General features: G+C 31.4%; 4 protein-coding genes across 6 annotated transcripts; 2 read left to right on the top strand and 2 right to left on the bottom strand.

Annotated features, from left to right (window-relative positions):
• The first annotated feature begins 267 nt into the window (after positions 1-267).
• LOC111036229 lies at positions 268-1,376 on the top strand. The gene is made up of 4 exons (XM_022318192.1): positions 268-513; positions 618-778; positions 918-1,010; positions 1,161-1,376. Exons 1-4 carry the CDS (start codon positions 404-406, stop codon positions 1,346-1,348), a joined length of 552 nt encoding a protein of 183 aa, XP_022173884.1. The 5' UTR covers positions 268-403; the 3' UTR covers positions 1,349-1,376.
• An 11,809-nt stretch (positions 1,377-13,185) lies between these two features.
• Positions 13,186-13,944, bottom strand: LOC111036216 (craniofacial development protein 2-like). The gene has a single exon (XM_022318163.1). It carries the CDS (start codon positions 13,942-13,944, stop codon positions 13,186-13,188), a length of 759 nt encoding a protein of 252 aa, XP_022173855.1.
• Positions 13,945-14,416: 472 nt separating this feature from the next.
• LOC111036215 (formin-like protein 2) lies at positions 14,417-19,641 on the bottom strand. Its single transcript, XM_022318162.1, has 7 exons — positions 19,509-19,641; positions 18,807-18,988; positions 18,619-18,763; positions 18,477-18,523; positions 15,224-15,422; positions 15,079-15,141; positions 14,417-14,973 (listed from the first exon to the last, which is right to left on the bottom strand). Exons 1-7 carry the CDS (start codon positions 19,639-19,641, stop codon positions 14,417-14,419), a joined length of 1,326 nt encoding a protein of 441 aa, XP_022173854.1.
• A 3,172-nt stretch (positions 19,642-22,813) lies between these two features.
• LOC111036201 (zinc finger protein 345-like) lies at positions 22,814-27,064 on the top strand. 3 transcript variants are annotated; one of them, XM_022318140.1, is made up of 4 exons: positions 22,814-22,953; positions 23,552-23,748; positions 23,823-24,257; positions 24,319-27,064. In XM_022318140.1, the coding sequence occupies exons 2-4, from the start codon at positions 23,564-23,566 to the stop codon at positions 26,117-26,119; spliced, it is 2,421 nt and encodes an 806-aa protein (XP_022173832.1). In that variant the 5' UTR covers positions 22,814-22,953; positions 23,552-23,563; the 3' UTR covers positions 26,120-27,064. The 3 variants fall into 3 exon arrangements, with proteins under 3 accessions (XP_022173832.1, XP_022173831.1, XP_022173830.1); XM_022318139.1 differs by having other exon boundaries at positions 22,814-23,037; XM_022318138.1 differs by having other exon boundaries at positions 22,814-23,140.
• The last annotated feature ends 105 nt before the right edge of the window (positions 27,065-27,169 follow it).

The following is a 27,169-nucleotide window of genomic DNA, read 5'->3' as shown; positions in this document are numbered from 1 at the left end:
TGAATTGTATAATTATTAGTACCTATGACAAATATCGCAGAAAAAAGTGATAGTTGTGGATTCAAGGCACGTTCAAGGCATGATTTAAGTGTAACTGAAATATTTAATAAACCAGATAGTGCACTCTCGAAATTGTGAAAATGTAAACAAATCTTTGAACTTCTCAAATCAGCGTGCCAATGATAGAAAAACTAAATTTGTTATGTTTTAGTGAGTTGGTAATATATTATGCTGTATGTTATCAAGTATTTCTCATGATAACATTTTGTTTTTGTATTGTTTTTTCGTGGTAACAAGCGAGTTTTAACTGTTTTTAAGTTCAAATCATTAAAAACTCTCTTATTCTACTACAATTTTGTTGATTGTGTTTTTTGTGTATTCCCGATTTGATATTCTTATTATTATGGATACAAAAAAAGGTCATGGCTCGTCTTGCGCAGTGAAATACTGCAACAATAAGTCAAGGACCTCTGTTGGTATTAGTTATTTTACCATGCCAAAAAATACAGAAAGGTAAATATAAGGCATATTATATTGTATACAATTTAATTTAATTGTTAATAATATTAATTTCAACATAACATACATGGCTACGTCTATTTTATTTTATTCTTTAGACGGTCCAAGTGGATTGAGCTATGTCTGCCTGAATGTATCGACAAAAATGCATTTGTTCAGAATTTTAGAATTTGTAGTGAACACTTTGAGGACAAAATGTTCCTTAATGTCAATAAAAAAAACAGGTTGACAGATTTTGCTGTTCCTACATTATTCAATGGTGAGATATTATTTAGATGTACCTAGGTCTTCAATTGAATATTATTACTGAAGATATTTATACTGTAGATAGTTCACTGGCTGGGTTTTCACAAAAATAGATACCCTTTACTAAATAATTTAATTCTAAATAATTTTAGATGAAATTCTTGCTAAAAGAGTATCAGAGAGTGAAACACATGATCTTTCGACACCAACGGCATACTCAAGCCCTATTTCATACACTGGTACAAGTAAGTTAATTCAATAATAAGTAATAATAAGGCATTAAGGCTGTTGTTAGTACCTACTTCTAGTTTTTTCTTAAATAAAATACTTTGAAAATTCAGTCAAATCTTTACTTTTATAAATATTTTATTAATTTGTATCGTTATCTTTTTTAGGCTTATCTTTAAAAAATACTTCAGACTCATCTTCTCAGACACCAGAACATTTATCATACTCTACACCTTGGGAAGTTGTTTTAGAAACAGAATTGAAAGAAGAAAAGGAAAAAATTAAGAGATATGAAAAATCTGTTACAACTTTAAGTAACGTTTTAGCTAAAAAGTTAAGAAAAATAAATAATTAGCAACATTAAAACATTTGTAATTATTAATTATTAATTATATTTTATTTCTATGTATCAATATGGCCTACGCAATTTGTAGCTGACTGAACATTTTTTTTCCAAATGTGTGTTTTTCATGCTTAATTTGATGATACTTCCAATAATGTCGCTCAAACTTTTAGAAGGTTTTTGACCTTAACTTGAAAGTACCATCAAATTAAGCAAGTATAAACACACATTTAAAAGAAGATAATTTTCAAAGAATTGATTGGGTACCTAAACTGCATTTATGCCTAATTATAATCCAATTGTAGTTTTTTTTTATACATTTCATGTACTTATAAATATTTGCATATTTTGTTTTTTTTTAATAAATAAATACATGTATAAAATGAATCACGGAAAAAAGCCCATGGAAAAAAAACCCACCTAAAAAATTAAAATTTAAAATAAATGTTAATACTTCTATATTTAACTAGCTGACCCAGCCACACGTTGCTGTGGCTCAGTAATTATAATACATTGAATCAATTTTTTACTGATTCTTTGGTACAATCAAATTAATATTTTCTAAAAAAATTTAAAATAGATTCATTCATATGGGATTGAAAATAAAACGTTTCGCCAAAATTTAAAAGTAGGTAATAGGTAAAGTATCGAAATGTTGAAATTAAGCACAAACCAACATAAATATACTTTCTGAATTTACATTTTATTCATCTTATATTAAATTACTTTTTGTAATCAGTGACTTACTTACAAAATATACTATATACATTAAAAACAAATAAAAATAAACTGTTTTAAATGTGGTAGATAACATTGACGTCGAACTACCTGTTATTTTTTAAATTTTAAATTATTAAAACTAATTAAATTATCTAAGTACTACTTTGTGTATAACATTCCTGGTTAACCTGTCTTTCGCTAACATGAAGAAATTTGATAGTTTTCCTACACGTGAGCAGGCAACATACAGCTGTCCATGTGAGAAACATGTGTTTTCCAAATCCAAATCGCAAATAGACATTGTTTGGCCTTGAGATTTATTGATGGTTATCGCAAAAGCTAAACAAATCGGAAATTGGAGCCTTTTAAACGGTATTGGAGATTCTGACACTATCGGGGGAATAAGTGGAACAGGACGATATCTGCTTTAAATTTTCCCGTCAAAATTGTTGCTTCGAGAATATTTTCGGTCATTTTTTTTATGACTAAACGTGTACCGTTACATAATTGAGGTAGGTTTAAATTAAGTAGAAGAATATAATATGGTATCATTCCTGACAAATCCAGAGAATTTTATTTAATCTGTGATAGAACAATGTAGAAGTGACCACAGATATATAAAAATACTACATAGACGACTCTCTATTCCTACAAAGTAAAAATTATGAAGCCTACAAAATGGCCGAGGTTCTCTTATCTAAGAGGTGAATGTTTACAAAATATGTATTATGATAAAATGATAAACCGTAAAATGTTATGGCGGGAAACAAAACTATTAAAAATATATTGATAATACAAAGTACACATTTAGATTAAAATTATAAATATAATTATAATCTTAAATTCTATTATTATTTTAATTAATTGATAATGGCAATAACAATATTATTTATTGTAACAAATGAGAAGTACAATGTAGATAAACATGTTAAATAAAAGTTTCAAGCTTATCCAATACACACATGCTTGAATTCGGTTGATCTGAGTAAAATTCAATTTGGTTTTATTAAGAATGATTTTGATAAGTAAATTTTTAGTTAAGTTACCCACGACAAAATACAAATGCTATAACCTATGAGAATAAATCAATTATGCAAGACCGCCAACTGCCATGACTTAAATAAATAATTATAGTTATAATTATAATATCTAACTTATTAAGGATATATATTTATAGATTGATGTATTATACAAATTTGTATTATCATACCAATCTTTTAAAAGATGATGCACAATGATTAGCTCTTTTAAATAAATTAATAAATTTTAGATTTTTATTGTAATGTGCCATATTAAGTAGTTTATTCTTTTAACAAAATGGGTTATATTTGCTGTGTTTGGCAGTGCAACAGTAAAAGAGTTGCAAATTGTGGTATCCATTTTTTTCGTAAGTATCATTTTGAAAATTGTTTAAATAAAATATATTGGTACATTATCTTTTGATTTTTAATTTTCCTTTATTAAATAAAGAAATAACAAAAAAGTGGATAGATGCTGTACAAATAAAAGGATTTGTTCCTACAAAATATAGCAGGGTATGCAGTAAACATTTCACTCACTTAGATTTTAAAAATATTAAAATATATTTACTTCATTATATCTTATTTTGAACAATGTAGATTACATTAGGAAATAGTGTTTCAAAAATTATAAAGTTATAAGAACCATGAACTTAAAAAGCCTGATATTCATAATATGATAAATAATAAATTGATAACATTGATATCCTATATCAGTGTTGTGAAAATGTAAAATTTTACCTCTTAGATAAGAGAATTTCGGCCATTTTGTGGGCTTCAAAATCATTTCCAAGTCGGCTATCTAGTATTTTTATATATCTGTGGTCACTTCTACATTGTTCTATCACAGATTAAATAAAATTCTCTGGATGATCGGGTTCTTGTTCACCTATAGTCTGAAGATAAGGTCGGGACTCTTTACTCATCATTGTGTACAAAGGAAATTTCAGAACTTATTTAATCCGCTATTTTCATAGCGCCTCTGTTCCAACTTTCTGAATTTTACTATTTACCAACTTCTTACCATTGCTCATTGAGTAGTGGCAAAAATGTTACAAATTAAAAAAAAAAACCTGGTCACCAAGACATCAATTAATAATTTACTATAAGTAAGTTAACAAATTAATAAATAAATTGATGATAATGATCTACTTTAATAATTAACCATATAAAAATATTTTATAATTTTAGCATTTTCAGACATATTTACAGTTTAAGTTGAGTACCTTCTATGTACTACCTATGTAGAATATAACTGCAATTTTTTTTTTATTGCGATTCAATTTTTTATTTTTATGATTTACTTGTTGGAAAAACTGTCTCATTCTCATACGTATGTAATGTATAACTACAAAAGAAATTATATCTGTGACTGTGTAGAGCATGAGAAACTTAATTTTTTTTCACTCAATATCTCTTCTAAAATCAAATCAAAAACATAAGGTGAATTACAATATTTTTGATAAAATAGTAAAAAGTTATATTTGGATGTATAAATCGTCCGAGGGTTTTCGGATTAACTAAAGCTGCTTGAATTTGCTGTGGATATTCTTGATGAGGTATAAATGATGTCTTAAAAACTTGACAGGCTTTTGTATAATATAATATTTTGGTATATATAGATAACAATTTGTAATTTCTAGTAATTCTTGAAATATCTTATACTACTTAAGGAGTGTTTTGTGGAGATAGAAACTTCTATTTTTCAAATGAGAACACTCATTTTACACCTTAAATTATACGGTATATAATTTTTCTGAAATTTTTTTTTGAAGTACCTATCAGTATCAAAACTCATACGGGTAGTTTTTGATTTCATTATTAAATGAAAAATTGGGGGTGAGCATGCTTGGTGAATTACTCTGCACATAATATTTCTGTTTTTTTTTAAATTTTAATTACCATAATATAATTTATTGTGATATTTTAATTTTGATTTTTGTTTACCGCTAAAATATTTTTAATTTTATACATAACCTTAATTAAGTTCAGATCGAGTCACCCAATAAAATAGCGGCAAAAAATTCAACTAAAATGTCCTCTCTAAGCGACCGAATTGATTAACGTTGTTAAATAGGAAAGTTTCCCGACCTTATCTTCTAAGACCGTGATCTGGAGTCTGAACCTAGAAAATGAACCCGTATTCAGGAAATGTTTACTAGGTACTACAAAGGCGGGGTACGCTGCTTGTCGGCTTGTTTACCATTCCCTATTTCACGTATGCCATGACGGTGTTCAAGGCCGCAATCACCCGATTCGACCAATTCACACAGTGTCACACCTCTGATTTCAGTGAACTAAGTGAACAATAGTATTTTGATAGCATATTGATGCTGTCGCTTATAATTTGTATTCCTTGCTTATATTATAACCATAGGTTAGGTTAGCCATGATAGTCGATTATTATCAGGCCTTAGATACTGTGCAAAATCGAGTGACTATGGCCTTGAAAACGGTCTCCGGGGAAGAGGTGGGTATACGTTATAAATTCAACATTTCATATCAATATTATAAATTATTTGAAAAATGTAAAATAACAATATTACAATATTGAATTCACAATAACATATACAATACAGAAAGGCGTCTGAAACTGATAATACCACATATAAAAAACTTAGAATAATTAAAATAGCAGTTGTGTCCCCGGTCAATGGATTGTTTCCTTTTTAAAATTTCGTAACTAACAGGGATACTCGTTGCCAAAATTCTATCAGATTACTCTACGGTACAAAGTTTTAGAGTCTAATAATTCAAACCCTACGACAGCGTTTTTAAACCTTTTTTTTATTATCATCTAACTTTTTCTTAAAAGCATGATTTGTTCGTAAGCAGTTAATATATTTAAGTGTCTGCGGTCTGCCCTGAAGGATGGTATTAAGCTCTTCGCTTTTTGTAAAAATGTCGCTTAACTAGACAATTTTAAGTTGTCAAATTTGATCAGGGAATCGATCTTTAAATCTTTTAATTCAAAATTATGTTCCAAAAAAAGTCACACACCTCATCTCTTAACTAAAAAATACTAGTAAGTACCTTTCCTCAAGATAACCACCTAACCTCAATATGTAAGAGAAGAGAAGTGTGTACTGTTCCCATGCCATCACACAGGATTTTGAAGAGGCCAAGATTTTATGAAGTTTATGATTTTTACGCCCTCATCAAGAGCTTTTTTTAAACTAGTAGATAACTTTTTTGTAGCGAGCGCCTGTCCATGTACCATACAGTGATTAGGACAGTTTTTGGCAATATTTTTAATACATTTTACAGCTCCATTATTTATACCACTCTTAGCCTTTCCACCATCGGTATGGATTATATCAACGCAGTTGTCCTATGGTATTTTATCCTCTTCTGGAAAAGAATTATTAGAATAAATATTTCAACCCCAGTAGTACGTGTTGGTACAGATTTTCATAAAAGAAGTTCCTCCAATAATGTGCTTTCGTGCTGATACCTAACGATAACAATTAGAATTGCAAACCCAGCTACATCGGTATTCATTAATTTGTAATGTGAATTTACACGATTTAAGACGAAAAATAAGTTCTTTCTCTATGCTTCCTGCCAATTAATTGAAACTCTAAGCTACCATGTTATTCGATCGTGAGATCTTAGGAATTAGGATAAATTTTTTTTTTTCTCTTGGGGTTACATTTTCCAAGTATCGCTTCTATATTGTTCTGTACTATTATCAGGTCTATAATTAGGTTCTATGACCTAATTGAATTGTGTTATCAATTTATAGGTAACACGTATTTTTATAATACATAATTTATATAGATTGTTAATCATGATGTGTTGTTCGTGAGGCTCATATCACATGTACTCATGCGTTATATTCAAAATAAATAATAATAAAAAGTTATAATAAAAACACCTCTTGACGCATTCGTCAGCGTGTTATAAAGAATTAAAAACAGTATGGATCAATTAAATAATAATGGGTAATTTAAATGAAGCGCCCAGTGAACTTAAAATCCACGATTCGCATGTTGAATGGCTAAAATGGAGGAACAATTTCATCATCTAGAAAGTAACTGCAGAAATATCGAAAAATGTATGAAAATTCATAAATCCAACCATTTTGCTAAAAAATCTAAGTCCAGCATAGTATCAAGCGGCAGTAGCAAAATTGATTTGAAGAAATCAAAAAAAAAATGAACATCAAGAAAATGCTGGTTTATAAATATGAAATAGCTCAGTAGACCAACTCTAGGAGCGTTACTGCGTTACCCTGCAATAATGTCAACAAATATTGTTTAAACTCCGATATGCTCCTACGACTTAGGCGGTTGACTGTATCGAATGCGGTGTACATATTAATAGGTACAAAGGACAAAAGATGACCCACCGGTGAAATAATGCACAAAAAATATAATGCTATATATCATTAGCGGCGTATTGAACGCCAAAAAGAAGGAAAATCAATATATTATGATACATTAATCACACATATATAATAGTTACAAAAGAGGGCTCCAATATAATAATATGATTAAATACAGGTATTCAAAGTTACAAAGACATGAATGGTAGAATTTGACCTGATCTGCTGATGAAATGAAAGGTCCTCCTGGTCGACTGCAATCCCAACGTGGAATGGTTAACGACGGTCGACGACACACAGCTGGCGGCACGAAATTATCTCAACGGCAACACACAATTATTTGAATGGCGGCGACAACGGAAAAACCCATTCTTCGCACACGTGGTGGCGACACACTGTACTCAGCGGCGGCACACGACTCAACGGCGGCACGCAATGTATAGCTGCAGCACACGAACGTAACGGCGGCACGCGGAAGGTAGCGGCAGCACACAACGTTTGTACTTGTAGTACTGAGTACTGACGGCGAAAATGGCGAAAAACTACACACGTCGCAAACGTGAATGCGATACCGTATACACACCAGTCGAGCACGGCGACATGGAGGAGGCATCGTGCCGACGGTTAGAAAATAACAAAAAACACGGCAACAACATAACCGAAGCTGGCCCGGCGTCGTCGTCATACGACCGAAGCGCGCAAAACCAAGTCGGCTTCAAACAAAGGCTCGACGCCCACGGCGCAGCTGGTGGTCGGGTTGGTGGGCGCGAACCGGTGGTCAAACGGTCTGCGTTCGAACAAAATATATGAAGGAAGAAGGACCCAAAGCATCCAATATCAGATGTAACTATTTTTAGTAGATTACTAGATTAGATGCCAAAAAGGATTTTATCAACTTTTAACGCTCCGTTAGAAAGATATTGTTTTTGTAAATTTTCATTTGGACTGACTTTAGCACCAGAGATATATTAAAAAACTTATTCCAATTATTAGGAAGTTTTGAAGGAGTACAAAATCTCTCTGTAGAAATCTATTAATCAATCATTAAAAATTATAATATTATATATAATGCAAATATTTTAACCTGTAAAAATAGTTCGTTGTATCGGGATTTTTAAAAATCAATCATTTCATTACATTGAGATTCATTTAACATTGTTTTAATAGCTTTTCGGTATTGGCCTTCTATGACTTTCGTTATAATGGGATTTATCGTTGTATTCGTTGTAACAGGAACTTAGTGTATTATATATTCAATTTCCCATAGTTCAGTTTTATTATAAAGGAAACACTGTTTTCCCCAATTTGGAGCTCTACCTTCTTTGCTCAATGCTGGTCCACGATTTAAGAAGGTCACAGAATAACCAGAAGAGACACTTGGTGAGAACCATAGACATTATATTAAGGATATACTCTATTGTGAAAACTCAAAAATCTGTTAATTTGTTGGAAAACAGGTGTACCCATATACATCACGAAAATGTACAATTATGTTTTGTGGTCACACTAATACTGCTAACTTTTACACATAGACATATATAAACCACTAGATAGCCGACTATCCCCCAGCACTGTTCAGAATTTTGAAGTCAGTCCGCCATTTGCCTAAACGGCAATGTTTACATTGTTATGTGATAACACGATATAGTAACTGACAAAACCGTTGTGGTTTACGGATTTCAAATTTCGATTTATTATAATAAAATTAGTATACCTACTAAAAGTTCTCAACCTTAGATATAACTTAAAATAATTTGACAAAGGAGTTTTGGGCCAAACATGAAACCAGATGTACAGTATGTCCAAAATGACCTATCTTTGGGTAATTCAAACCTTTTTATATTTTTTTACGAGTGATCCATGAGTTACACCCGTTAAATATCATTTTTTTCAAAATTACCCCTTCGATTTACAAAATGGATGTAGACATAATTCTATTCATTTAAAAAAAACTTATTTAATTATAGATTTAGTATTAGTTTTTAATATTTTAAACTCGTTTACTGCAGTACGAGCCATAAGTATGAATATTATGAGATCGCATTATTACTAAATGTTTTTTTTATATGCATTTTAAATATTTTTGAGTGATTGCCATTTACACCAATTTTTTAGTAGCCACCTAGTCTCAAAAGTTGAAACTTTAAGCGATTGTATTAGATATTTATTCAGACTATATTATTTTTATATTAACCCTAATGGTTTGTATTAATTCTTCGATTGTAGGTATGTTGTATGTGTAAAATACATAGTAGTATTAATGAAATTGTCTTAAAGAAAAAACCTACCCAGACATTAAATAAGGCAAACATGGGGCCCAGACGCCGAGTTGTACAAAAAATTATTTATTCATTGATTTTGTAGATTGATATTTTTGGTTCTTACACAGTTACACAAGTACCTATTGAATTTCAAATAAACAATTTATTGCAATTGAATTTATTATTATAATAATCAAGAGATAACGAAAATAAATCGATTTACTGTACGATTTACAATCAGTGCAATTCATTTGAGCACATTAAAAATGTTTTACCTGAAACTTGTTTCTAAAAAAATAGAACACATAATATTATTAGCTAAATAATATACCTTTATATTTTTAATCTTGACATACCTTAGGGAAATTAATTATTAGTCACAGATCCCAATACAAATAAAATTATCGAATATTTAAGTGTCCATGGGTTTAGGCAAATAACATTTGTATCCACTTAATAAAAACAATGTGTCGTCTCAGGACCAGATGGAATACCGTACAAATTTATTCACAATCTCCATATGTTATCCTTAAATTTAATTATTAAACTATTCAACAAAATATGGTCATCCGGACTCAAATTGGAAACACTCCATAATTATTCCAATGCCCAAATTTATTAGACCTATATCGGCTATATCGCTCCTGAATACCATAGCAAAGATATCGGAAGAAACTATAGATTCCAGACTCAGATGATTCCTTGAAAAACACAACATTTTGGACAAACGACAGAACGGTTTTCGAAGACACAGAAGTACTTATAATACACTACATGACACCCAAGAGGAAATACGTTCAACTCTGGAAGCAAAACATGTGCTGTAGGGCAACACATAGCGTCCTAGTATTCTAAAAATATTGTCAATCATAAACATCGATAAACATCATCTGTATTGTTAATTTTTTTAACTTTATAAAGAACTTTCTTACTGACAAAACCTTTCAAGTGAAGTGCAGCGACAAACTATCAAAAATATATGTTCGAACTAACAGTATAACTCAATGATTTACACTGTCGGCCTCGTTATTTCTTTTAGCGATTAATGATATTTCACAAGTTATATAATCTCTTGTTAAGTGCACACTATTTCTAACGACTTCAATATTTTCTGCAGGTGTATCACTCCGAATAGAACTATAAACTGCCTGCATGAAGCAATATCAGCACTACAAGCCTCGAATATTATTCGTGGGTAGGTACTTAAAACTACTAAAATATATTCTTATATTCAAATATGATGATTTACATTTAATAATTATTCAACTTATCGACTATTGTATTAATAATAAAAATATAAAAATAATAAAAAGTATCCTATTCGGACAAACTGTTTCCGCTCAGAATTATTTTTTCGTATGTTATAATATTATATCATCGGATTTAAATTTAACACCATCCATTGCAGTGACCCATGGGTGTATTTGTAAATTGTAACCTTCTGTATAGTAGAGTGACACACAATTACCCGTTTTTTATGTTGTTAACAATGATACCATGATTGACAACTACTATGAATTATATAATTTTTTTTAACAATAATTACATACATATTTTTTGTATGCATTAGGCACATAATTTTCAACAATTTTTTTTTTTTTTTTTTGGTTTTCGGTCATTGAGACCATACTGCCAAACAAATTTCTCTCCATCTATCTCTATTTTCTGCCACTACTCTCCATGGTATCTCTGGTTCAATGTTTTCCACGTCCCTTTTTACACAGTCTTCCCAGCGTAAGCGTGGTCTTCCTAAGGGTCTCTTACCGACCGGGTTCTCTTCGATTATTGTTCTGACTATGGATCCTACTCTTCGCCATGCATGTCCTGCCCAGGTTAGTCTTCTTTTCTTGATTTCATTCGCGATGTTCGGTCTCTGGAACAGCTCTTCGAGTTCTTTATTATGACGTTTACGCCATTCACTTGTGTTTGTGTCAAAGCATGTGCCGTAGATTTTCCGAAAGATTCTCCTTTCAAATACTTTTAGTCTGGTTTCTTCTGCTTTCCTAAGTGGCCATGTTTCCGCGGCATACAGTACTATGGGTCGTATCAGGGTCATGTACATTTGTATCTTCATGTTTGTCGATAATGTTTTTGAACTCAGTACTTTTCCAAGACCAAAAAAACTTTTGTTGCCTTTTTGTATCCTAGCACTGACTTCCATCTTCAGATCGTTATTATCTTGTGTTATCAAGTGCCCCAAGTATTTGAAATGTGTGACTCTTTTGAATACATGCCCTTCTACATTCATAGATTGTCCTTGTTGATATTCTCTGTCCTGTCGACTTACAATCATGTACTCTGTTTTTTCGTCGTTTATCTCCAGTCCGACCTTACTAGCCATCATGATGAGTTTCCTGCATACTTGTTTAACCGTTTCTTCAGTATCTCCTAATATCGCTATATCATCCGCATAAGCCAAGATATTTATGTTCGAGTTTCAAAATACTATTCCATTGTTACAATTTGTTGCTCTGATTACCTTTTCTAATATTAGGTTGAACAATATTGGTGATAGCGCATCTCCTTGTCTTAGACCTGTCCTAACCGTTGCTGGCTCTGACAATTCTGATGCCACCTTTATTTTGATCTCTGTATTTTGCAGAGTGGCCTCTATTAATTTTATTAGTTTGTTTGGGAGCTTAAACTCTTTTAATATGTTTATGAGATTATGTCGGTGGACAGAATCGTATGCTTTTTTGAAATCTACAAATAGTATACATATGCTTTTATTGAATTCCCATGATTTTTCTATGATCTGTCTTAAGCTGAAGATTTGATCTGTTATTGATCTGTTGGGTCTAAAACCACCTTGATAATCTCCCAGTATCTTTTCCGCAATGGGTTTAATCCTATCTAAAATGCAATAGGACAATATCTTGTAGACTACATTCAATAAGGCAATTCCTCTGTAATTATTACATATTTGTGGGTCACCTTTTTTATGGATTGGACATACGACAGCTACATTCCAACCTTCTGGTAGTACTTCCTGCTAACAAATGTGGGTTAGTAACCTATGTATATGTGTTAATGAATTTTCGTCTAGCATTTTCATAATTTCACCTTGTATACCGTCCTCACCAGGTGATTTATAGTTCTTCAATCGCCTTATTTGTAATTCAATTTCTTGTTTTGACGGTATTGTACATTCATTTAGGTTGGGTTCTGTCCTTGTCCAAGTAAAGGTTTCTATGGGATCGTTGCAGTTAAGAAGATGTTCGAAATACGTTTTCCATCTCTCTACAATATCTGATCGTGCAGTAATTAATGTTTTATCTTCTTTTACTAGGAACATTTCATATTTTTTGTAACCTCCCTTTAGTGTATTAATTTTTTTGTATAATTGGCGTGTATTATGTTCATTGTGATATTTTTCTGCTTCTTCCAAAATGTTTTTCGTATAGACTCTTTTTTCATACTTAAAGGTTCGACTTGCTTCTTTTCTGCTTTCATTATACTTTGTTTTGTTTTCTTCATGGGAAGGGTCATTAAGGTACAAGTTTCTACATTTTTTCCTTTGATTTAGGGCTTTCTCATATCTCTCATTGAACCACGGTTTTTTAGTTTTCCCAGGACTTCAGCTGATGTTTCTTTTATTGTCTCCTGTACCCTCCTCCACATATTATTTATTGAGTCTATACTATCTATATTTAATTCACTGCTGCGTTTGTGTATCTCACTTTTAAAACGTTTACAGAAAATTTCATCTGTGAACTTAGTTATATCATATCTGTCTATTACGGTTGGCCTTGTTGCCACCCTTCTCTTCACTCTTGCTTTAATTTTTACCTTAACCAAATAGTGGTCAGAGTCACAGTCCGCTCCTCGCATCGTTTTGACATCCGTAATACTGTTTTTGAACCTGTTATTGACTAGTACATGGTCAATTTGATTTGTGTGATTCCCATCTGGTGACTTCCATGTTCCCTTATTGACCTTTTTATGGGGAAACATTGTGCTCTTGATCACTAAGCCTTTGCTCGTTGCAAAGTCGATTAGGCTGAGGCCATTATTGTTAGTTACTTCATGCAAGCTATGGTGGCCAATGGTTGGTTTAAATATTAATTCTTTTCCTACTTTTGCATTAAGGTCTCCTAATATAACCACTATTCTGTTATTAGGTATTCCATATACTACGTTCGTTAATTCATCATAGAAGTCGTCTTTTTCTTCTTGAGTCTTTTCCTCAGTAGGGGCATGAACACTAATAATTGTGAGATTAAACCAGTATGCTTTAATTGTTAATAGTGATATTCTCGGGTTAAATGTCTTAAATTCCATTACGTTTGGTACCATTGACTTATGAACTATGAAACCCGTACCAAATTGTCGTCGATCATCGCAATCTCCTTAGAAAATGGTATGATTATTAATGTCCAAGGATCCCGTTCCTTGCCATCTAATTTCTTGGATAGCCACGATTTTAAGTTTATATCTCCCTATTTCTTGCGTCACTGTATGTGCCGCTCCAGTGCTGTGCGAACGTTCCATGTACCCAAAGATATTTCCGATTTCCAGTTTCCATTTTTGTTTTCCTTATCTCCACTATTCCGAGGCTTTTTGTTTGGTTCCTGAACATAAGTTTTTTTACGAGGCTGGGTTGTTAACCCAGCGCCCAACCCCCAACCTGGAGGGCCAGACCACTCCAATCACTTAAGACCAGAGTGGGGCTATTGCAGCGCCCAATGAAGGGTACTGGGCGATGGGGACGCTACTTTCCCAACGCCGGACATTTTCAACAATACCGCAGCGATTATATCGTCACGGATTTGCTTACTCTCTTTTTCTCGCCAGGTGGCTTGAGAACAACAGACTTTAACATCTCCGCGGTTATTGGGGTCCTCCCAGACACTTCCTCAACTTTCGCTGAAAAGGGTTTGCTCACTCTCTTCCTCTCACCAGGTGGCTTGAGAACAACAGACTTTAGGATCTCAGTGGTTATTGGGATCCTCCCATACACTTGTTCACCTTTCGCTGTTGAAGAAGAGCTGGATTTGTCTGAATCCGATTTTTTTGGAATATTCTGAGACAACGGCGCCGGGGGTGCGGGTGGCAGTGGTTGACAAAATACACTAGTCGACGGGGGTGCAGGTGGCGATGGAGGCAAAACTGCTCCACTCGGCCCGGGTTTTGCCGTTGGTGGCATATCATAATATGATGGAGCTGCAGCGAATGAAGCTTGTTCGTTGTAACAGCGGTTATCGGGAGGAAACATTCCAGGGGACCCGAAGGATTGTGGTCTAGTCCACTCCAACGAACGCAGTGAAAAGTTCAAACCGATAATGTGTGATGAATTTTTCATTACATCTCCTGCACACATACATATCGTACACATAAAAAAAAAATTGTTAAGTAAGAACTATAAAATTGATTCATGAGTATACATCAAAATGACATAGACAATGTATATCATACTTTCTAGGGCTGCAATCCTAGTCTTAATATCATTATATTTGCGCATCGGCTTCTCTGAATTATCTTTATACAAACAAACATCATAATATATAATATATAATATATGATAATGACATACGTGTTTTAGATAAAAATTACTAATTACTTTCTAATGAAATCAATTTGTTTTCCATCTCGTGGAAACTGGTATTCAACATTCCATAACAGTGTTTGATACTTTTAACGTCACAACCGATGGTCTTGAATTCGTCGTCAATTTTTTCCATCAACGATTGTTGGTAATTTGACAATTTGGTGTCGACCTTGTTGTTTAAATCTTGCACGGCGGATAGGGACAATTCACTCTCGGTCTGAGTGTGTGCAGATTGTGTCAACTTCGATAACATAAGATCTTCAAGTTGACGCAACTGCAGAATGCGAAATAAAATAATTCTTTACTTAGGTTATAAATTAATTTAGCCCTGGTCAAGTCCATGATCATTTTTAATTGAGTTTAGAGGACGTATAGCCGTATAGGTACCCACGTGTATTGTCTTCATCTTCCAAGTGCGTAACATAGACTGCAGTTGTACGCTTAGCAGATCACGTTTAGGTCTGGGATATTAGAATTTAAAGTGAAAAAAAAACTAAGTTTAGTTTTTTATGATCTAGGGAATCTCATGGACTTCTTATTATATTTTAATTTTAATGTAAGTTATGAATATTTTAAAATTGTATATTGTTTGTATATCTTAAAATACTCATATCCTGGTTTAAAATTAAAATATAATAAAAAGCCTATGTGATGTCCTAGATAATAATCTAAGATTCAAATTGTATAAGAGGTCAATTCATTCTAATGTTTAAGCTAGCGAAGCTTTACTAGTAACTTACAGTTACTTTACTGCTGAATGTAACATTTGCTGGGTATATGTTATGCACTTGTAAGACTTAAAAAATAAACAAGACTTTGTTACACATGTAACCACACATGAGGGTATACTAATGTGTATAACATCTTCATAAATTGATAGAAAACATTTTAAGAAATTTTAAGTTAATTATAGTTATCCTTTTTTTTTGAAATCAGGTAAGTTATATAAAAAAATATACATAGGAAGAAGGCCTGCAACCTTAACATGTCTTAAAATAATAAAAATAATAAATATTATTGACAATATTGGCTGTTTATAAACATAAACATTGGACAACCCAATTCTGTTCAACTTTTAATTTAAAAACTTAAAATAGTTACAACTTATTTATGTCATTTTATACCAATATGAAGAAAATATTTTATAATATTATGTTCTTAAGAATCGTACATTTTTACCTACCTATATATCATGTTAGTATTTATTTTTATAAACATGCTATATTATGCATTATTAAAAATATTATTATTAAAGTATGCCCGTACGCCGTGTTATGGTATATATATATATATATATGTATGTATTTAATTCCGTTATTTTTATAGGACAATTATTCTGATTAACGGAACAAGAATTCAATTAAATTTTTAATTCCTATAATTTTAGTAAAATGTATAAAATGTAATGTTTATGAGATTTGCATTATTAATAATCATTGCTACATTATATTTATATTTAATTATTTATAAATTGATATAACTTGGATTTTATCAAAAGTAATTTCTTATTTATTCAATTTATAAAAATAAGAATTAGTTAGGTAAGTAAAAAATTAAATAAATGAAAATTGTATTTGAAATAGAGGTCAGCGATTTGTTTTTAAATGTTTAACTACGCTCTGCTGTAGTAGGTACATTATGGGCTGTAGGTGTCTAGGGAGTCGCTGTAATGGGGTGTTAAATTTGAATTCAATGATATAAATACATTGTATACGAAATACGATTCTGAAATAACACGGTCTCTGACCGCCTATAATAACACTAAGTAGGTATATTTTGTAATATTGTGATTGAAGTACTTTTACTGTATAATAATAGGCATTATACTATAATAGTACTAAAGTAGGTTAAATTCATTTTTGTCTAAAAAAATTAATTCGAAAATGTCATTAGGTGTATAAAATAAAAAATATGCCAATTTTAAGTTTCAAGTACCCACGAATAATATTTTTAAATTACAATTTACAACAAAATAACTAAACAATGTTTATACCAAAGTAAGCCAATTTTGCATTTATGATTTATATTTACTGAACAATTTCAAACAATAATGTATCGTTACTTATTTTTTTTAGTTTTTATGAAATAGGTTTGGTAGGGTAGGCGTTTGGGGGTATGGGGGTTAACCCCACGGATCTACGTCCTCTGCATAATTTTAGCACCCCCAGTGTTTTGTCAATAGTTGCACCTATGACGTACGCTCGGAGTGTTGCAGCAGATTGAGCGAACGACCGCACCTCACCAAGCCACTATATCAGTCTTTTATAATCAGCTTACGCCGTTTAAACTTTAATTTATAACTGGCACAAATTTTGGTCTCAAAAAATGTGCCGTTAGAATTTATATAGGTTTTTTTCTGACTTCCACTTTGTACATTCAATTTTTAAATTCTCTAATAGATTGTACATTCGTAAAAATTCTTTGGAATTAAGTTCGTACGAAGTAGATGGCTGTTACCGGTACGACGGACTTAGCTCGCAGATGGCAGAGTTCCAGTGACTTCTGTGTTCCGCAAGTCGAGCACCTAATGGCTGCTCGCCTGGCATGCTGCTATTAAAGTCCGTCAATGCCTACAGTCCGAACCTGGGTCCGATTACTCGGTGTCGTCAACGACGTGGAGTAATATACAAATCTATTAGAATTCATTATTTGAATGTTCATCTGTGTTAATGTTTATGGCGTTTAATGACTCATCATTATTGTTTCAGTTATTTTCAATCATAAATCTTTAAAACAACCTATCGAGATTATAACTTGGGACTTGGTGCCATATTATGTAACTGGTCTCAAAACAATTTTCGTTACATATTTTTGTCCTAGTAATTTTACCGACCACTGCTTTGTACTTTCAATTTTTAAATTCTTAGGAACTACATTACTGATTGTTTATTTGTGAGAGATGCTTATTATTTTCTGAAACTTCGTCTACGACATATCGTGTCAATATAAAATTCTTACACTCAATCCTTGGCACTTTCCATAATGTGCTCTCGTAAATCGATGATTTGTATTTATTGAGATACTATGGATACTTCATGAAATACACTTCAAATCGTTATAAAATTATCGTTCTAATATTTAGTATACCACGTATGAAGTCATGTAGGGCATACTCATAATATGAGATTTCTAAAGATCATTAAATTTCGAAATAGCAAATAGGAGATAATAATAATTATAATATGGGTATTTCCATCCATTCCGAAGTAAAAAATACTAAAAATATATTTTGATTAATATTATAGATAGGTAATATGTAAATTACTTGTAGATCTTGAATCTTTTGTTTTTCATCACCGCGTCGAATCATTTCTACATAATAATGATTATTTTAGATACATATTTGTTTAATATTCGAAAATATTAATATTAGATAGGTATCCGTCATATTATTATGAAACAACTACCTTCCAACTCGGTCAATCTATTTTCTAATTGCAGATTTATTTCTATCACTTTTTGAAACTGTTCAATGTCAATACTACCGGATACAGCTGCCGGGTCTAAATTGACTTGAACACTTGCGTTGATACATTTCTCACTCACGCTTTCCTAAAGCATAAGAATAAATAATAATCACATTATTTTATGGTACCGACCTACATCGAATAGATGCATCGTTCGACCCTATATTATTATTATTAAAATATTTTACCAATTTCTTTGGCATGTTCTTCCGTGCGTCATGAAACGATTCAATCAGATGTCTAATGTTTAAAAATGCTAACATCCCGACAACACTAACACGTAAGACTCCTATGATTAAACAATTAAACTCTTAAGTCAAAATATTCGCAATGCAAATGCTTATAAAGTCAGAACTGAATATAATAACACTCAAGTAAACTAAATTGCATATTTACACATTGTGTACAGGTATAGTATACGTTGTTAGGTTTTCTTATTCAAGCCAGGAGACAAATATTATAATTATTTTTAATCTCCTATGCGGTATGAGGAACGTGGAATAACATTTTCAAGACTTTTGATCCAACGAATTTTTTAATCGACATTAATTTTAAAAAAAAATAATAAAAATCTAAAATTGTATATACCTACCTATGAGGCACAATGAGTACATGCGATGAGAGATACAACATATACAATTAACATTAGTACAAAATACTTACCTAAACATATATTTACATGAATACACGGGTTGTGAGAAGCCATCCACTAATGACACTCACTATGGGTATTTATTATTATTATTATTTTTTTAATGCTATTATTTTTTTAAAATTTTTTTATTGTTTAAATTTGGATGGGGGTATGAGAAGGTCACGACACCAATTGCGTTTTAGACGCCTAAGAGGATCGCCAGGAATGGTCGGGACTTCGAGATCGCGGATTAGTGGATTACTGTTGGTGGACAGACAGTTATGAAAACGCTTATAATGTGCTTTGGCTTCTTCCTGGACAGTTTTCATTTTTTAGTTAGAGTGGATAGTTCTGTTCGATACCTAAGGTGGTGCATTGAGTAGTTTCCTGTGGGCTAAGTTTTGGAAGGTTTGGGTTTTGTTAAGGTTAGATTTTTTAGCATTACCCCATAGCTGGATGCCATATGTCCATACAGGCTTAATTAGGGATTTATAGATGAGTAGTTTTGTATTTAGGTTAGTGTGTGTGTTATTATTGATGAATATTTTGAGCGAACGAAAACGAGCATTAAGATTTAGACCCTTAGATTTTATGTGATAAGCCCAAGTTAACCTAGGATCTAAGATTAGACCGAGGTATTTAACCGTTTGATAATTGGGAATTTGGGAGCCAAAGATGGAGACAGCAGGCCAAGGTAAGAGTCTAAGAGTGAACGTAGTATGCACAGATTTTGTTTGATTTATTTTTAACCTCCATTTAGTGTACCAGTCTTCTATGAGAGATAGATGATTTTGTAGGTAGCTAGAAGCTGTGATGTGATCAGGACTTGTGGAAATAATTACTTTATCATCAGCATAGTCAGCGACTTGAGTGTGGGGTGTGATAGGATGAGGCATATATATTGTAGAGCAAAGGGAAAGAATGCCCCCTTGGGGGACCCCCGCTGAGATTTTGGCCATGTATGAGAGAGTGTCACCGATACGAGTGCTGAAGTATCTGTCAGAGAGATAAGACTTGATGTTTAGAAAGAAGACCGGATGTAAAAATTATTTCAGTTTGCTTAAGAGCCCGTCATGCCAAACCCTGTCAAAAGCCTGAGATATATCTAGAAAGTCACATGTACAGTATAATTTTTTTTCTAGTGCAAATGAGATTGAGTCTACCAGTCTGTGGGCTTGATGAATTGTTGAGTGAGCATTGCGGAAACCAAACTGGGAGTCAGGAAGAATGGAATTTGACGTAACGCTTGGTAGAATACGCTTTAATAAAAGTATTTCTAGAATTTTAGCAAAGAAAGGCAGTAAACTTATTGGACGAAAAGAGGAAGTGGATTCAGGAGGTTTATTGGGCTTGGGAAATATAATATTTTTCCTCAAAATATAAACACTGTCGAAGAATTTCTTAATGTTCCACTCTCAGTGTGTTCCCCTGTCAAACATTTCACCCCAAAATGAAGTGAAATATACTATTGACAAATACTCCCCTAACAAATCTCCTGGGTTCGATCTTATCACAGCTGATGTTACCAGATGCCTTCCCAAAAAAGCAATTGTTCACCTCACACATATTTTCAACGCTGTCCTTAGAGGCTTAGACTATCCTACTTTCCATTGATTTGGAAATTTTCAATCATTATTCTGGTCCCCAAGCCCAATATACCTCCTGACTCCACCTTCTCTTTTTGTCCAATAAGTTTACCGATACTCCTAGGTGTCTAAAACGCAATTGGTGTCGTGACCTTCTCATCCCCCCATCCAAATTTAAACAATAAAAAAAATAATAATAATAATAAATACCCATAGTGAGTGTCATTAGTGGATGGCTTCTCACAACCCGTGTATTCATGTAAATATATGTTTAGGTTAGTATTTTGTACTAAAGTTAATTGTATGTGTTGTATTTCTCATCGCATGTACTCATTGTGCCTCATAGGTACAGATTGTTTATTCCAAATAAAGAAAAAATAAATATATATAAAAAAGGGAAGGGGGCATGGGCGCCCGCAGGCAAATGAATCTTAAGAATCATAGAACACGTTGCCCAACGAGCTATGATAAGACGGCACACGATTTAAATCTTGATCTCGGTATTAGCATAGAACAATATTAGGGTATTAGGGCTTTTTGCGGACTATTTTAAAAATTGTTGTTGATCACGTGACTTTTTAATTCAAATCGTATGCCGAATGATAACATTTTTCTAATGAGTCTTTGGGCCAATGTTTATAGATTATACTAGTATAATCTCATTAATTTATAAACCTTGTCGTTGGGCAACCATATTCCATAATATCTTAAATCGTGATGCTGGCTGACGATTTCTCTTTCTACGCGTAATCTATTAGTTTATAGGTCTATGGCCTAGATCAGTAGATCATAAGAGAGTAGTCAAACAGAACGATTTCTACTGGTTGGCTGTTATCACTGATCATGGGCGCCATTTTCCTTAAAAATAATAATACCTATTCTAGTTAATTCATATTGAGTATAGACGTAATGACGTATAGTATATCACATAGTAAAATATAGAACAATATTATTTATTTATTCATTTTTTGAAACTGTATTATTGAATGTCGGCTTGTTGTAATTTAATATAAATGTATTGTTCTAAAGCTAATAATATTTTTGATTTGTTTTTATATTTTTAATAGTATATTATGTAATTATGTAAATAATTTACAACACGCATGTTTAATGGAAAATTAAAGTTATATTGTAAAAAAAAGGCGGGAATAGTTTGGACGAAAAATGGCAGCTATCTACTCAGTTGACCACCCTCGTAAATTCTAATATCTACTATCTAGGCTTTACGAATAGCATAACACTATGTGGAGAAGTTATCTTGATTTTGGTATATGATTGTACGACTGTACGTTTGTTTGTGTAAATTCTGATGATTATTCATTACATGAAATGCCTTGTTCGTGTATAATTTTCATATAATTTCAAAATCTTTATAAATCATGAAAGGTTAATTTTAATCATTTGTATTGCACGTAAATTGTCTTTACTTTATTCATCATTAATACTATTGTGTAATTATATATAATATATGTATGGTGTTAGGTTTCGTTTTACTTAATTTTAGTTATGATTTAAAAATATTGAATACAAAAAAAATGTAAGAACAGGAATCATGGTAGGAACAATACAAAAAAATGACCACTGGTATATTATACAAACAGCGTAAATTATACGTATATTTTTTAATCAAACATTATTAAAAAAATAAATAGTAAAGTTTTACTTCAAGGAACTCGGTTGATCGTATGAAAATAATCACAAGTATTTTAACTATTAAAAAGAAAGCTGCGGTAGTAAGGTACTGTTTACTAAATATTAGTATGAATTATAGGCTGTAGCATAAATATTAAATGCAATATGCATTGAGATTTAAAATCAAAACGACTTATAATTATAATTTAATTTGAATTTTTGTACCTATTTAATATTTATAATGATAAGGTTTGTTTACAAATAATACCACTTGGTATCATTTCACTTGATAATGGCAAAGCGGCTATCTAGTATAGTATATCAGATATCTGTGGATATATATTAAATTGTATATTTTTTTTATTAGTATTGTATTTTTTTTTACTATTGGAACAACAGTTGAACAGCAGCTGCTCCGCAACCGTAATACTTGCTATGTTTATTCTGATATTTTATGATTTGTAGGCTCGTACCCCTCCGGTCTGGCATGCATCGTAGCCTCCATCTGTTAGTATAAGATTTTCACTATTTCACTCATTCGTTTACCTAAAATGTGGATTTGAACTGCTATCGAATGCTGAAATTGTACTAAAAACAACACGGACATCGAGTAATTTATACTAAAAGTTTTATAGTTTATAGAAATATATATATATATATAAATTACTTAGGTAATTCTAAGACACCAACATTTTATCAACCACAGATTTTATTAAATCATCATTAAGTCCATGAGGTATTAGGTTATGCCAAAGCAAGAATTTTTTTTTTTGACAGCTGCACATTTATATGATACTTAATCTTTACGTTTCCACATTTCAAATTCTCACTTATCCAATTTTTTTCTTTAATTGGACATTTGGTAGAAACTAGAGACGGGGTATTTGTTAAAGTTGGTTCACTTATAGAACCACAAAATCTTTACTCCTCATCAAAATTAAGATATATTATGATAAGAAGTTTTATTTTAAATGTTACAAAAAAGGTACCTATGTATATAGTATTTTTATGTATGTTTCAGTATCAAATTATAATGGAGAAACATACAGATATACAAAACAAGAATATTTTAATTCAGACTGATTACGATCAAAAATTAGTAAAATATGATGTCTGTATTAAAAAAGAGGTGGAAGATAACAATGAATGCACACAAGAAGAATTAATTGATTTTGGATACAATAATGACGATTATAAAAATGACAACATTAATTTTTGGTATCCAAATTTATTGTTAATATTTATTATTAATCAGTCATATAATTTACTTATTAAAATTATTTTGTTTCCAGTATTCTTGATAGAGAAACAAAATGTATAAACAAGAATGATCAAATAATTAAAATTGAAAAAGATGTGACGGTAATTAACGGTTATGTATTTAAAACCGAAATGGAAATAGAAATGCCAAATTATGGAGTCCATCCAATAGAAAATGTTAGTAATCATCATGTCACTGTTGAAGAACAGATGCATAATGGTGAAAATGAATACCAGTGTATTATATGTGATAAATGTTTTCATGACAAATACAATTTAGAAGTTCACAAATCACTTCATGCAAATATCAAGAAATTTAAATGTACTACTTGCGATGAGCAGTTCCTTGAATTGAATGATCTTAAAAACCATTTGATATCTCATATAGATAATAATATAAAATTGCTTGAAAATCAATTTATTCAACAAGGGTGTAATGATGTTGGTGAATGTAATAGTAATTTATGGTAGGTATGCACAATGATAATTTTAGTTTTTTCATTTTTTACTATCAATTTTTTTTTTTAGTAATAACATTATTATGCTGGACGGATTAAAGACAAGTCATTCTGAAGGCAGTGTTCCAATTCAAAAGAGAACAATCAACAAAATAATGCTAGAGTTTTCAGTAGAAATTGAACAACTCAATATTGAAAATAATTTATCAACCAAAGCTTGTGACATCAATTCAAAAAATTGTGTTGATTCATATTTATCTATTGGAAACGCAGTTAATTCTTGTGCTCCAGGAAATAGTGAATATTATGTTAGTTTGGATGAATCATACACTGTAAGTTCAGTTGATCAAAAAGAATATAAAAATGATGAAGAGTATAAATGCGCTAAATGTAGTACATTTTTTCATGATCGTCCAAGTATTATAGAACACCTTAAACCTCATATAGATCAATGTACCAACTGTTGCAAGTACATTGGTAATCAGATTTCTTGTAAATATCCTGTTAGCATCCAATCAGGTACACCAATATATTTTGAATGTGATGAATGTTACAATGGATTTTATACACTCAAGAGCTTTGGAAAATATCCAAGTGCTCCAAGTAATAAAGAAAAAAACAGACCATACAAATGTGATGTTTGTCTAAAAACATATATACATTCATATCACTTAGCTGCTCATCAACGGTTACATAAAGGTGAGAGACCATACCAATGTAATGTTTGTGATAAACGTTTTCACGCCAGATTTAATTTAGAAGCCCACAGATTTTCGCATCAAAATATCAAGAGATTTGAATGTTTTTTGTGTTCAAAAAAGTTTCTCAATTTAACTTATCTCAAAATCCATATGTTGTCTCATGACTTTGAAAAACATAAATGCTACATATGTGGTAAAGAATTTGAATCGTTGAATTCTTTGAAGAAACATCAGGATCGTCATTCCGGATACAAACCATACAAATGTATTGAATGTGGAAAGTCATTTTCAATTCATAAATCCCTTGTACAACATTTAAAAAGACATAGTGGTTTAAAACCATACAAGTGTACTCTCTGTGATGTAAGTTGTAGCACGTTTTTTGATTTTAAGTGCCATAAGAGAGTACATAAAGGAGAAAAGCCATATAAATGTGATATTTGCGGAGATCAGTTTACTCAATTGACTGAATGGAAAAGACACAAGAAAACACATTATGATAATAAAAGTTTTGAATGCGACAAGTGCCACAAAAAGTTTGCTAGTAAAACTGGTGTCAAAGATCATTTGAAAACACATTTAGAAAGTATTAAAATATATAGATGTAAAGTTTGTAATAAGAAATTCTCACAAAGTACTTATTTATATGAACATGAAAAAATTCATAAAGACTTAAAACCATATGTGTGTAACATATGTAAAAAGAGTTTTATTTCTCGTCATAACTATACTAATCACTTAAATCAACACACAGGTGCTAGACCATTTGTGTGTGAATTATGCGGAAAAACGTATCCGGCAAATGTATCTCTAAAAAGGCATAAAAAAACAAATCATACATGTGATATTTGTAATAAATTCTACAGTGACCCCAAAGAACTCAAGGTTCACCAGACTACACATGAAGAATCTAAGCTGAGGCAGTATGCATGCAAATTGTGTGACAAATCATTTAAAAATCCACGAGCTTTGAACAGACATCAATTAACTCATCTAGTCGAAAAACCGTTTAAGTGCGACTTTTGTCCCAAGTCTTATATAAATTGTACTGTTCTGGCAGTTCATAGAAGAAATCATACTGGTGAAAGGCCATACAAATGCAGATTATGTAATAAGACATATCCTCAATTAAGTTCACTTAATCGACACAAAGCCATTGTACATAAATAAATGATTGTCCCTACACCTAATATTATTAAAAGAATATGTTATACATTAGTATAGGCATATTTCTTTGTACATAAACATTAGAATTAAAAACTAAATAAATGTATGTTACTTTACAAAATGTATGACTAAGTTTTTCAATTAGTTTTATCAGAATAAAGTCAATTATGATTTAACACAGAAAACTTAGACTTAGATGTTGCACATGTATGTGTTATCTTCCATGCATAACTTCATACGACATAGCACATTTTTGTTTACTAGTTTCAATAGTGTTCTGTTAGTATTGATATTAGAGTGAATTTCCTTATTATAAAATGTAAAGGTAAGACTGTCCCCAAGTAGGATTTTTTTGGTAGTATTATTTTAAAGTAAGTTCTGATCATTTTAAAATGTACTGTTTCAAAAAGGTCATAACTTACTTAAAAATAATAATATCATTAAATTCTTATGTGTATTAATGATTAAATTAATAATTTGTGGATTAAGACATCACTTTAATATAGAAATGAAAATTTGCCATGTCGTACATGTGTAAGACAGAGACAAAAAAGTAATATTGTTAATACTTTGCATATGTATAGCTGTTGTAAGTAATCATGGTATGTGAGTATGCTAATTGACTATGTGTGTTCTGCCATATTGTGATTTAAGTACTTTTCTTGTTAGTATTTATTTAAAATTTGATCACATCAAATTTGTATTATTGCAGATATTATTTGAGCACTACATAAAATAAGTTGAATATTTTTAATTAAACCTTGCATGTTAACCTGGCCTTACTAGTTAATTTGAGTATCACACCTTTTGAGAAATTATTGGTTTAAAAATTGTGAACACTTTTAAGTACTACAATTACTTTTCTGTGTGTGCTTAATCATTAGAGGATGTCTGTATTTAGTAATAAATCATGTATGACAAAATATTAAATATTATATTCTAAGCATACATATATATTAATAATGATTAATTTAATAATACTCATCATTAGTGTTAATTTTCCTTTCAATATGACTGAATACAATTATGTATTGAAATGAAAACATTAATGCA

This window comes from Myzus persicae, unplaced genomic scaffold (genome assembly GCF_001856785.1).
Source record: "Myzus persicae strain clone G006 unplaced genomic scaffold, MPER_G0061.0, whole genome shotgun sequence".
Classification (NCBI taxonomy): domain Eukaryota; kingdom Metazoa; phylum Arthropoda; class Insecta; order Hemiptera; family Aphididae; genus Myzus; species Myzus persicae.
The sequence above is the reverse complement of the archived record's forward strand: the minus strand, read 5'-3'. Positions and strand labels throughout refer to the sequence as shown.